Raw genomic sequence first — 13303 nt, forward strand, 5'->3', positions numbered from 1 at the left:
GTGAACCAATTGATTCATGAATTCAATTTGGAAGTAAATTAATCTAATAGTAAGGCTTTTTTTTACTTGGAAAAAAATGACCGTTTATAGGAAAGCTTTTATTAAGAAAAAAAAAAATTACGATGTGAGCATTTATTTAATGGCATGACATTTAATATGTAACAATTGTTGATGGTCACAACAATGGTTATTTGAGCTGAAGAGGGGACTCCACATATTTCAGCTATTTATAGTTCATCAAAATGACAGCTCCACTCTGGTCTATCTGCGCTTCTTGAAGGCTGTAGAGAAACAAATGCGTTATCAGAAAAGTGCTTTTTCTACATTTCTTCCATTAATGGGAAGACTGTCCAATTGAACTGATTTGCAGCAAAGTAATTAGAATGGCTGGCCCTCACCTTTTCTTTTCGTTTTCTTCTTCATGACCTGCTTCTTCTTCTTCTTGGGCTGAGGGTTATCAGCATCCTGAAGCGGTAAGCATAGAGGCATACATTTTATTTTTTTACATGTTGGGTTCTCAGGAAATAATTAAATCGCTGCTTACCTGGCCGCCCTCACCACCTGTCAGCGCTGTAATGTCCCCAAAGTGTGTGATGCCACCCAGCTGACCAGACATGGACATAACGCTTCGCTTTTTGCCGCTTCTATCTCGGCTTGGCACGTTCAGTCGAACCATCATGGATTCCTCAAAATCTTTCCTGCACATGGAAAATAATGAGAGTTAGTGAGCACGTCCCATAAAACAAAGCGCACCTTGACACACCTGTGTAGCTCCTCGCGGCTTTCTCGCTCATTCTGGAAGTCCTGTTTTTCACGGATCTCCTCGGGCGCGTCGCTGTACTGCTGCCGCAGCTCCTGGATCACAGAACTTCTCAACGCAATACGCCGCTGACGCTCCATCTGAGCCTTCTTTTTGTCCGCTTCTGTCATGTCGCCATCTAGTGGGTATAGAATGAAGTTTTTTGCAGTACTGTTAAAGCTGGAATAAACAGGAATGTGGGCGGGATTATTAAAGAAAAAAAATCATTACCATAATACACAGCCGCAATCTTGGGTGGAATGTATTTCTTGTCAGCGGAGTGGGCCACTTTCTTCTCTGATACCTGGCCCTCTTCATCTTCAGACTCACTCAGCTGTTACAAAAATTAAAATAACGTTAACAAATAGGCATTTTGAATAGGAAAAAAGAAAAAATACAGGTACACGCACTTTACTGATGAGATTCTCCGGGTTAGGACGAAGCTGCAGCGGGTCATTTTCAGCTGAAACCACAAACCTCAGGTTTCATTCACTGTCATACAAATAAGAGTATTCAACTTTAATGACATCTTACCCAAACTACCAGTGACAGCTGTGCGCACTAGTTTATCAATTTGGTACTTGAGTTTGTGATCAAGAGGTCGCATCTTCTCCAGGACCTAAAACAAAGAGAATCGTTTAGTACAATTAATAATACACCGTTAGAGAGTAGTTACTGGCAGTAAACATCTTACCGTCCTGACTGTTACAAGTCGGGTTAAGGCTTCACTTTCTTTTATTTTTCCACCTTGTGTCTTGATGCTGATCAGATGAGTGAGGTCTTGAAGATAGAAGAGCAGCAGATGATTGCGAAGATCCAGAAATGACAAACCCTGACCCAAAGAAGACAGAAAGTCAGGGCAAAACTAGGCATTAAACTTGAAGTAGATTAATTCAACAATTTATGAATAAATAAATAAATAAATTTAAATTTCTATTCTGCACAAACCTTTGTTGTCTGAAACACACCATCTTTAACTTTGGTGCTCAGCTCTCGAACATGGCTGGTAACCGCTGCCACCTAGAGGAAAGTTTGGGTCATAATAATAACAGATTAAATAAATTGTATTAATCAGTATTGTGTGTCAACAGTGAATGAAACAAAATTAACCCTGAACAAATTAGTAAAGAATCTTTGATTTGCTATTGTGCTTAGCATACATTTTATTATACACAATTATTTTCTAATATACAAGAACGTAACACACAACGAATTTACCTGTTCTGCGAGGCTATTCAGCAGGTTTACAGTCTCGGGCAAATCCTTATCAATCAAGTCCTGCAAGAAAATTGAGTGGTTATATTACAAACGAGGGTGAAAAGTCGTCAAAATGCACAAGTTGTGAAAATGGTCAAATGTGTGTGGCTAACTGGCTAGCCATCGTCATTTTGACAACACGCATTTCCTTATTTTGATTTTACGCATTAAGTAATTCCTCATCGGCTACTTTCAATCACAATTATGAATGGGACAGACACACAAAAATGTAAACAAATAAAAAGTCAAATAAAGCTAGCACAGGCTCACTCACGTTGTCGACGGTGGAAGCCATTTTGGCATTGCTAAATAATACGGAAGTCGCAGTGGGACAAAATAGGTCTAAACGATTTCTTTCTGTCACACAAGGAAAAAAACCATTAAGCCCTAAACTGCTCAGTCTACAGAATGAGTAAAAAAATATATTTTGAATTAAATATGTATCAAATATAAATTATTCCAAGTAATCTCATGTTGACAGCTTTTTTACTAGTGTCCTTTGTGAACCAATATTTAACATCATACTCTGTGTGTATGTGCGTGTTGGTGTGTGAGAGAGTGACTGCGTGAGAGAGTGAGAGAGAGATGTGGTATTGGTGTGGAGGGGGCGTGGGGTACATATTTGGGGAATCGTTTTTTTTCTCCCCCTCAGACCATTTAGCATCAAACTGTCAACCTGTATGACAACCTGACAGCATTATCTGAGAGTCTGAGGAGAAAGTCGTCATGGTAAGTCATATATTTGTTTGGGGAAATTTTGTGCTTAAAAGCTATAAATCTTTAGTACAACTAGGAATTTCTACCCCAAAAAATGTAGTAGAATAAAGTTATTGAATGCATAACAGCAAAATTGTACTTTGCATTATATGTCATCATTGCATTTAATTTTATAGACAGTGAAATGTCGTCCATATTTTTTTTTGTAGTAATTAACTTGTAGCTATAAAAACAAAGTACAGAATAGAATTATAAAATGCAAAAATTATCATTTTTTTCTGGTTGTTAGGATGTGATGATGTTTTTTCTGCGTATTTACACCTTTTAAGCACTAATGTAACAATTTGATTCAATCTAAACCACATTTTTAAAAAAAATCAAAGATGCTAATATAGAATATAAAAGGTAAATACCAATTTAATCCCTGCACAAATATTTGGAACAGTTCTAAAATATGCACATTGTTGCATAAAACAGAAATAGTTACTCTCTCCATGTCGATTATTTTTTTCTGTATCAAAACATTTGAAATTGTTTTTATTAAACACCAGTATTTTATTAAACCCTAGCAGATGTGTGAATCCAGGGTGTCCTCTGTCATCCAGGAGTGGATGACTCCATATCAGAATCAAGCCCACGTGACATTGAACCCAACATCTTCAAGCCCTGCCGGCTCATCCAATTTGGTTTCAATGGACATGATAACATACAGCCAGTCGCAAGGATTGAGGGGGAGCAGTGAGGACCGAATAGACGAGCAGATGATGGGACTGTCGTACCTGCCGTACGCGTCCTCTTGTCTCAGCGGCGCCGCAAGTTCTGGGAACCACCATCAGAACCACGGCAACAATTTGCAGGTGAGAGACAAGAAATCATGCGCTTGTTATACATTATGTGATGTGCACTAAACACCAACTGTCCTCCTCAGGAGTTCTCTCCTCCTTTCATCTTGCCAACCATGCGTGCGCCGGTGGCCAAGAGGAGCATCAGCAAGGACAGCGCAGAGTATCGGCTGCGACGCGAGAGGAACAACATCGCCGTGCGGAAGAGTCGAGACAAAGCGCGCAGGAGGATCCTGATGACACAACAGAGGGCCCTGCAGCTGCAAGAGGAGAACCAGAAGCTGCAGATGAAGATCGGACAGCTCTCACAGGAGCTGGACACTCTCCGACATATCCTGTCTCAGCAGCACCTGCCGGGAAGTGACGAGGGGGCCGCGGGGGTCACCGCCGTCTGAGCAGAGAACAATCAGTTGGTTAGGTTCAGTGCTCAACACGCTTATTAGATCACCTGTCATAAAAATGAGAACATGCGGCAGCATCATGAAGTGCTTCAAAAACGATTCATGGTGGTCTAATAATTTTGTTAAGCACTTGCACAATTCAAGGAGAACCACTACAAGAACTATATCCCAATTGTGCAAAGATACTGATGCTCAGTTTGACTCGAACTGAAAAAAAAAGGCATTTACAATCTCTTTATTACTTTGGGGCTAGTAGACTGTACGATCAGGTGTTCCCAATATTTTGGTGCCCTTATCTTATGCGAGAAGGTCAAAATATTCAAATCACTTATTTGTGTGATGTCGCTCAACCACTGCAGCCTGTTACATCAAAACAGAGCATTATCATAGTTTCTAGTGAGGATAAGTGCTACAGAGAATAAATGGAAGCAGGGATATTCATGTTCTGTCTTGAGCTGCGGAGGTGTTTGTAAAATAATGAATAAATATGGTTAACAAAAGTATTGTTTTTGCAAAGTCCCATTTTTTAATCTATCTATCTATCTATCTATCTATCTATCTATCTATCTATCTATCTATCTATCTATCTATCTATCTATCTATCTATCTATCTATCTATCTATCTATCTATCTATCTATCTATCTATCTATCTATCTATCTATCTATCTATCTATCTATCTATCTATCTATCTATCTATCTATCTATCTATCTATCTATCTATCTATCTATCTATCTATCTATCTATCTATCTATCTATCTATCTATCTATCTATCTATCTATCTATCTATCTATCTATCTATCTATCTATCTATCTATCTATCTATCTATCTATCTATCTATCTATCTATCTATCTATCTATCTATCTATCTATCTATCTATCTATCTATCTATCTATCTATCTATCTATCTATCTATCTATCTATCTATCTATCTATCTATCTATCTATCTATCTATCTATCTATCTATCTATCTATCTATCTATCTATCTATCTATCTATCTATCTATCTATCTATCTATCTATCTATCTATCTATCTATCTATCTATCTATCTATCTATCTATCTATCTATCTATCTATCTATCTATCTATCTATCTATCTATCTATCTATCTATCTACTAATCTAATCTAATCTAATCTAATCTATCTAAATTCTTTCCCATAGATAACGATGTGATGCAAGCGAATGTATTGTCCATCATTGCGTACATTATGTATCGTATCTTACATCAGGGAACATGGCATCCACCCGCCACATCATTTACCATAAGTCGTCTAGCCACAGAAACGGACGTCATGTCACGGACCGTTGTTCACTAGCGGTTTCCCTTTGTGAGATGGGTACGATTTCGACACAGCGGAGAATGGAGATGAGGGAGCGTAGAGATAGTATCAGCGTTTGGGGCTGCCAGGGCCTTCCTGTGGCTGTGATGGTCGTGAAGGGACACAGAGATAGGAGACACAGAGGAGGGGGTAGGGGAAGCCAGACTCACACCAAGATATCATTTTGGAAATCTTCAATTCTGATTGGTGTTCATTGAGGATAATAGAAATGAAGATCATTAAGATTCGCCTGTTTTTGACACATCAAATCAGTCGTAAAATAAACAAAATGGGTTATTGATGATTTTGAATTACAGCAAAATTACTATTATGTCGCTGTGGCGAAACATGTGAGATTACCCAGTGGCCGTCACATATCGAGCACCAAACACTGACTTCTTGTTTGACCTGAGCGTGTCTGTTGAAATGTCCCGCAGCATCGTGTGGGGCAATATGTGGTCCTGCGACATCTCCACAGGGTGAGGAAAGACTGTATTTCATCTAATCGCCACCAAATTACCCAACAAGTAGCAGAATATATGAACCCCTACCACAACACCACAAAGCATATGCATATCTCTGACAATCCAGTCATTCGTTATTTTCAAATTTCACTGACGCGATATTAGGAATCGCATCACAGAGAAAGAACAGATATGTTTTCAAATTTGGCGAGTACAAAAAGTTAAACATGTCAAAAAAATAGTCATAGTTAGATGTCTGAAAATATACTCAAGTATGAAAAAATTATTTCTTCATCACTTTGCAAAATCCTGTTTTTGTTGTTATTGTGCTGACAGTTCGCTGACATTTCTTAAAACAGCAAATTAAAAAAATGCAATTGGCCTAATTTTTTTGTATTTACTTTAACGCAGCAGTTTTTTACTAGTGTGGTTTGCACTTTACTGCTCAGAGTTGTAATGTGTGCAAAAGATAAAAAACAAAAACTATTTTGGCACAATTATTAATTGCTTTAAAAAAAATCCCTTAGGTGTAAATTATATCCATTAAAGCCGAAAATTGCAGAAAAATATGCAACGCAACAACTTTCTTTTAAATGGAAAAAAAAGAATATCTGCAAATAAAATCTCGCAATCCTTGTGTCTCGTGTTGAAAGGAGAAGTCATTAAATTCTTGTGCCGTGAGTCAAAATCGAGTTCAGTTATTGTGCAGTTGAGTGATAATAACTTTGTAGCGCCACCATGTGGCCATGTAGCGTTTATACAGTTTTCCAATGAGTTTTCTAACGCATAATTAGCCATTTATTTTGGCCATTTAGTATTTGGTACATCAATTTTTGTCTTGTCAATCATATTAAAGAAAAATAAAAAGATCTAACCATCGATCGATCGACCTATCTATCGATTGCTCTGCACTCGATAGAGGATGTCTGGTAGCACCGAGACAGGAGACGTCATCGCCTATTTACCGATTGCAGCCGAAGTTTGCCGAAATCCAAGTCGCCGGCGGAGGCTCCCACAAGCCTTCCCTCAATGCAGTTCTCCACAAGCTCTTTGTCCACGAACGGCTGGATGACGACACGCGTTTGTGTCAGATGTTTCCTTTGACAATTCGTCACATCGGAAGACCGAACTTGAATGGAAATTATTAACGTTTGAAAATACACCGAGAAAATAAGAGGAGGAGCGACTGACTGCCTGTCGCCCGACAAGCTTCATCACCATTCCAGTCGCTGCCAGTTAGCTGAAACACAACTAGCGTGCCCTTGTATGGGTCAGGGTGTTTATTTGTTTATTTTGTTACCCGAGAGTAATGTTGTTTGATTTTCGATTAATCGTGCACAAAACAGACTGGCGTTAAGGTGCGTTGACAGCCGTGGAAGAACTCTGAGCAGGCTGTGCTCGCACTCCGCAATGTTCGGGACGTTTGGAAGAGAACGCAGCAAATAAATAACACCATCCCAAAAAAAAAAAAAAAAAAAAAGGGTAAGTCACGATCAGTGCTTCTTTTGATACCACGCGGTCGTCGTGTTTGTTTATGACCACTGTGTTGTTTTTGGGGGGGGGGGGGGGGGCAGGTGTGTGTGTCTCAGCTGTGGACTTCTTGCCCCTTTGGCTTGCATTCCCTTCACGTTTTCCACCCCTCGTGGAAAAAAACAAAACACTCTTATATAACCCAGTGGGATTCCTCTGTGCAAGGTTCCCCGTGCTGGGAAACACTGGCTGCACCCATAAGGAAGGTTGCCATGCAATGGTGGAAAGTCTTCTTAACTAGCTGAATTTGAAACATTTGAAACAGGAACAAAATATCGGTACTGCCTTATGATGAATATTATTATTAACATCTGGGATGATAAGATGTTCCCAAGTTATGGCTTTGAATTGTTTCATGTGATGTAAACATTTGTGTAATTCTTCCCCTCTTAGGTCTTTGCTCCGTCTCTCCATCAAGCACCTCCGCAGTCAATCATGACATCGCCAGACTCCCCCCCTCTTGTCTCTCCTTCCCCATGTCCCCCTCCTCCTCCATCCCTCCCCACATCCCCCGTGCCATCCTCCCCTGCCCCGTCCTCCTCCTCCCTCCCGCTCCCACCCTCGTTGCCCCCCACGGGGGAGGTGATGGTCCTGGCTCTGGGTCGGAAGAAGCAAAGGGTCCTGATTGTTTTATCAATCCTTCCCAATCTCTTCTTGGCCTTCCTGCTCTCCTCCGACCCCCTCATCACCCTCTCCTCGCCACACCACTGCCACCTCCCGGGGCCGTCGCCTTCGCCCGAGATGCTGAACATCTCCTTGCCCTGGGAGAAAGGCTTGCGGCCCGGTGAGAGCGGAGAGCTTTCCCAGTGTAAGCAGTACGCCAACGGGACCCAGTCGGTCGTGGTGGACTGCCAGGCGGGCTGGGACTACAAAGTCACGGAAGGGCTGAAGAACAACATCGTAACTGAGGTATAGGACCTTCCTGTTGGTCACGTTAGCAGGAGTGGACTATTCAAACATTCTGTGACAGCTCATACAGGCATGTGAAGCAAAGTCACAAAACCGGTCCGGGGAGTTTTTCAACATGTTTGCGAGTCTGCAAATGCGCAACAAGAACCGCCGAGATGATTTGACAAGATTTTATGTGTCTGCACTGGGGCTCCCAATTTAGACCAGGCCTTTTTATTTGCAAGCGTCTTTCCCCCGCTGTTTGTTGCTCTCTGCAGATCATTAAAAGTCATTTTGCTCTCGGCGTTCAGCAGACTGCATCATTAGCTGCTCGGGTGGTAATAAAAATCAGTGGCTCGCTTACATGTGATTAAAGTTTTGATGTCATTCTACTCGCTCAGGACAAATAACTAGCATCTATTTCATGTAGTGGGATCTGGTGTGCGATCGCTATTGGCTGGTTCCAGTGGAGGAGGTGTGCTTCATTTTGGGGGCTCTGACCGGTTGCCTCGGCCTCGGTTTCGCCGCCGACAGGTGACCCAAACACACCCACGCGCACCTATTCACACGCAAGACGACGACAATTTGTTTTCTTCACAGAATGGGCCGCTCCAAGACCTTGTTGGCGTCGCTCACTCTCTCGGTGGTGTTTGGCGTTTTGGTGTGCGTCTCCCCGTACCCTTCCATTTTCATCGTCATGCGTTTCTGTCTGGCGGCTGCCAACGCCGGGGTCTACCTCATCCTTTACATCTCGCGTAAGTTTCTTCAGAACCCCAAAAATATCATTTGATGATTTCCCCTTGAGCTAATATTTGGATTTTTTTTTTTAGGGCTGGAGTTGTGTGAGCCTTCGCTCAGGTTGATATCTACCGTACTGGCGGGACTGATGACTGTTTCCGGGGAGCTGCTCCTGCTGGCGGTGGCGCTCGGTTGTCAGTCCTGGAGAGGTCTGCTGGGAACCGGTGCCGCCCCGCTAGCGCTCTTCCTCTGCTACGGGTAGGAGACCGCTTCAATTTGTCACCATCCATTTAGAGTATGGACAAAAGACTTGAGACAACCACTCATCCTAAATAAAGCTTCATTGGGATTGTGCAGGCGGCCGAGCTCCTGATTGGCATTTGATAAAGCGTCTCAATTGCATCTGACAAGCTTTTTTTTGGGGGGGGGGGATTGCATCGATCGTAACTCCCTCGCCACACTGAGCTCTTTAGCTCACGTCAATATGCGTTTAAGCAACCTTGTCAAGGGTGTGTAAATCGCTCCATTCTTGCTTCCAAACTAAATTAAAGTCATAATCACAGATTAACCGCAAACGTGGGGCGTTTGGTGGATTATTTTCCACAGTGCAAGGCCTATGAATCACAAATCCACTCGTACGATGCTGGGTAAAGGTCAGCTTTATTTCCGCCTCACTTTGCTTGCCTGCAGCATTCCTGGAGTTTTCCCAGAGTCTCCTCGCTGGCTCCTGCTGTGCGAGCGACACAGCGACATGAATTCCTTCGGCGAGAGGAGAAACTCCAGCAGAGATCTGAGGGATGACGAGAGCTTCACAGGTGCGTGCGCGGCGATAGGTTGGCGGGCGTCCCTCGCTTTGTTGTTGCGACTCCATCCTGCTGTTTTCAGAGCTGGATTCGGAGCCGACGCCCTCCTCGCGTCCCCACCTTTCCTTCCCTGAGCTCGTCCACAGTAGGAACATCTGGAAGAACATTTGCGTGCTCGGCTTCACCTCGTGAGACATCCGCCGCGGGTTCTTATCATATTTCCCGTCGAAAGGTTATCACCACTTTTCTCTCCGCTTAGATTCATCTCTCACGGCATCAGCCACTGCTACAGCTCTTTCCGAGGCGACGTCCGAGGCACGGCCCCCGGCTTTTATTGGACGTACCTCCTCTCGGTGTGCGCGGGCGGCGCCGCCTGGGTGTTGCTGTGGGTGACTGTGGACAGATGCGGTCGGCGTGGCATCCTTTTGCTCTTCATGACGATGACGGGCTTGGCCTCCTTAATCCTACTGGGACTTATGAAGTGTAAGCGGAATCATTTTCTTATATTTTGCCCATCTGAGTGATAGAGATTGATTTCAACAATCTCACACACATTTTGGGAAAATTATGGACTCAAAACTATTGAATCTTGATTTCTTTTTTTTAAATCGACATCTTTGTCTCTGTCGCCCTCTTGTGGCACAAAAGGTGTAGCGCATAAACAAAGTTAAATATTCACCCCGCAGAGTGTTAATAGTATGATGTAATAGCAATCACGTGTGTTCTTTCTTCCTGGCACATGCCTTTTTATTTCTTTACAAGCAGGTGTTTGGCAACACCGCTCCATTCCTGTTTTATAACATCTCCCGTCTTTCCACTTTTAGATCTCAGTGAGAACGCCATCACCGTCTTCTCCGTGATGGGCCTCTTCTCATCGCAGGCCACCGCTTCCCTGTGCATTCTCCTCACTGCAGAGATCATGCCCACTGTCATCAGGTAGCAAAGCACTCACTCGACACACGTTTTAGCAGCAAGATGCCAGAAGATGGCGCCAAAGTAATCCTTTTATGACCCAAATCCAGTCCCCCGTTTATCGTTTTTTGTTTGGCCAGCGAGATTGACTTCTCGTAAAATACGCCGCAACAAATGTCGGTAAGCAAATGTTTGGATTAAGAAAAAAAACGAGGGCGTGTGTCCACAGAGGGACAGGCGTGGGCGTTGTGCTGGCCCTGGGCTGCGTGGGCCGCCTCAGCTCGCCACTCATGGACCTGAGGAACCACTACGGCTACTTCTTGCACCACGTGGTCTATTCCTCTCTCGCCTTGCTGGCCGTGTTGTCCATCCTGCTTCTGCCCGAGAGCAAGAGGAAGCCGCTGCCTCAGACTCTGGCCGACGGGGAACAATACAGGCGTCCCCCGCTGGGCAGGAGGAGGCGGGACAACGTGCCCCTGCTGGCCACGCCCAACCCGGAGACTTAAAAGAAGGAATCGGAGGTGGCGTGTGCAATTCCACTGGAACACGACATTCATTTATGTTCATGGAGGAAGGAGAGTTGAGAGATAAAAAGGGCTGTCAAGATTTTTAACTTATGGCGACGATCCGCACATTGAAATCTTCCTAACACTATCATCTTTGTGGCTCAGCTCAGCCCCCCCCTCCCCTCGGGCATGTGTCACGTTTTATTGTTGTAGTCCAAAACTTGTTCTTCATTTAATGTTAGTGAACTGAAACCTCCACCATCTGACGTAGGGGCACAGTTCTCAGACGTATCCTGTTACACCTTTAAACTGTTGTTTGCTGTAAATACTTTTCCTGATTATTATTATTATTTTTTTAATTTAAGTCTGTTGGAAAGATGTGCATTTCTACGCAGAGGAGACTGCGCGGCGTCGAGCACCGTCAAAGCTTAATGAGACTTGCCCAACTAAACACTAATCAGTATTAGGGATCCAATTCAAAGTGTAACTCTGGCCCGGAGCTGGAGGATCATCATTTTATTTATTACCCTCAAAATAATCTGAGCAATACATTTTTCTATCGATACGTTTTTCTGAATCCCCCCGGGGATCAATAAAGTATCTATCGAAATGATAGTTCGGGCATGAAGGCAAAAGATGTCGCAACATTCCGAGCTGCATGCGTGGAAGCACTTTGAAGGCCTTTTTTTTGTTCCTCGGAAGCTTACAGTACCTCTTTAGATGCAAACTCAGTGGAGTAGGAGTTCACACGGTTACTAATTTAAACCGAATGCTGAATGTCTTGTCGATGCTGTAGAAAGGACCCAATGATGAAGCTTCGCAGGAGCTAATGAAGGGTCCTCCGTGTTTCTCCACCTCTGACTGTTTTCTCGCTCATGTTGGATGTCGTGATTGCAGTCAGAAAAATTTGCTGGTGGGCTCACTCAATTGCACTGGTGATGCCTAGTTAAAAGGGATTTTTTTTTCCTGACTGTTTCTTCACGTTTAAGTACCTCCTCGGAATAATTGACTCTCATAATAGTGTGTCTGAAAATTGTTCAATGATGAACCCAGTTAACTCTGTAACCTGATTTACCGTTCAATAAAACTGGTTCCATCAAACTTCCGCGTCTCGTGTCGGACCACAAACAAACCGGAGCGCTTATGAAAGACAAACAAAACTTGCCAATTGGTTATTTGTTTGTGGCTTGTTGGCGGAATGTGGAACTCCATGTACCAGTCACAATGTTAGGCACACCTGCACAGCATTATGCATTGTGCCAAAGCTAAAAATACACAGAAAGCTTATGAGACCCAAAAAACAATAAGTGTAAGACATGGAGAAAGGATAAATCACAAGGACTGGAATATTCCACCGTGGTCATAAAACAATGGCTAATAGGTGAGAGTGAAATTTTTAACACAAAGTTGTGGAAAAACTGAAAGTTGGGGAAAAAAGATGACGTCCTTGCTCTGAATTGTCTTAGTAGTTTGGACCTTCAGATGAGTTTCCCAGAAAAGGACAAACAAGAATAATTTCAAACCCAACAAAAGAGCCACAAATGAAAAGGGCAAAATCAAACTTTCCCATGATTGACTGCCAAGGAAGATTAAATGTACTGAATGTTAATTGCAGGCACCTCCCAGTGAGGATTTATTGTTGAATGAAAACCAATACTGTTGACATCATGTGCCACTTTTGTTTAGCAGATCTGAATTTTCTTTCCTTGCCAGAAACTCTGCCAGTAGGGGGCGCAGATTTACCCTGCAGTCTGCCAAGAAACGTCATTTCCCTATCATGTGGAGTTTCTGTGGAGAGCTCCAGGGAAGTAAACATGCAAAGCAGGTAAAATCTTCCTTGTCTGACTAAAATACCTTTTTAAAATAGTAAACTTAAGGAAAAACAGGATGAATCTTCACAAATGATGACATAATGGAAATGCTCTGTGACTAATGAAACAGCCACACCCGCATGATGTCAGGCCAACGAACTATTTGTCCTGAAAACTATGAGACAGAAAATCAAAGGTGCAAAGTGCATCAACAGAAAATCAAGGGTGCAAAGTTCATCAACAGTGACCAGACTGTTTTATGGCTGACTATATATAACACCCATATTTACTCAGCTATCACTATGGCA

At 42.9% G+C, this 13303-nt stretch overlaps 3 protein-coding genes across 5 annotated transcripts; 2 read left to right on the forward strand and 1 right to left on the reverse strand.

Annotated features, from left to right (window-relative positions):
• Positions 1 to 117: 117 nt before the first annotated feature.
• ngdn (neuroguidin, EIF4E binding protein) lies at positions 118 to 2394 on the reverse strand. Its single transcript, XM_061265680.1, has 11 exons — positions 2331 to 2394; positions 2018 to 2077; positions 1748 to 1819; positions 1494 to 1631; positions 1334 to 1418; positions 1210 to 1262; positions 1031 to 1133; positions 764 to 938; positions 545 to 698; positions 399 to 465; positions 118 to 281 (listed from the first exon to the last, which is right to left on the reverse strand). Exons 1-11 carry the CDS (start codon positions 2349 to 2351, stop codon positions 262 to 264), a joined length of 948 nt encoding a protein of 315 aa, XP_061121664.1. The 5' UTR covers positions 2352 to 2394; the 3' UTR covers positions 118 to 261.
• On the forward strand, positions 1757 to 4516 carry cebp1 (CCAAT/enhancer binding protein (C/EBP) 1). 3 transcript variants are annotated; one of them, XM_061265683.1, is made up of 3 exons: positions 1757 to 2785; positions 3379 to 3630; positions 3702 to 4516. In XM_061265683.1, the coding sequence occupies exons 1-3, from the start codon at positions 2783 to 2785 to the stop codon at positions 4008 to 4010; spliced, it is 564 nt and encodes a 187-aa protein (XP_061121667.1). In that variant the 5' UTR covers positions 1757 to 2782; the 3' UTR covers positions 4011 to 4516. The 3 variants fall into 3 exon arrangements, with proteins under 3 accessions (XP_061121667.1, XP_061121666.1, XP_061121665.1); XM_061265682.1 differs by having other exon boundaries at positions 1879 to 2785; positions 3346 to 3630; XM_061265681.1 differs by having other exon boundaries at positions 1948 to 2785; positions 3343 to 3630.
• Positions 4517 to 6767: 2251 nt separating this feature from the next.
• On the forward strand, positions 6768 to 12285 carry slc22a17 (solute carrier family 22 member 17). The gene is made up of 10 exons (XM_061265309.1): positions 6768 to 7289; positions 7731 to 8246; positions 8656 to 8759; positions 8826 to 8980; positions 9056 to 9221; positions 9654 to 9778; positions 9849 to 9954; positions 10026 to 10249; positions 10591 to 10702; positions 10908 to 12285. Exons 2-10 carry the CDS (start codon positions 7773 to 7775, stop codon positions 11182 to 11184), a joined length of 1743 nt encoding a protein of 580 aa, XP_061121293.1. The 5' UTR covers positions 6768 to 7289; positions 7731 to 7772; the 3' UTR covers positions 11185 to 12285.
• Positions 12286 to 13303: the final 1018 nt, after the last annotated feature.

Source organism: Syngnathus typhle, linkage group LG19 (assembly GCF_033458585.1).
Source record: "Syngnathus typhle isolate RoL2023-S1 ecotype Sweden linkage group LG19, RoL_Styp_1.0, whole genome shotgun sequence".
NCBI classification, from domain to species: domain Eukaryota; kingdom Metazoa; phylum Chordata; class Actinopteri; order Syngnathiformes; family Syngnathidae; genus Syngnathus; species Syngnathus typhle.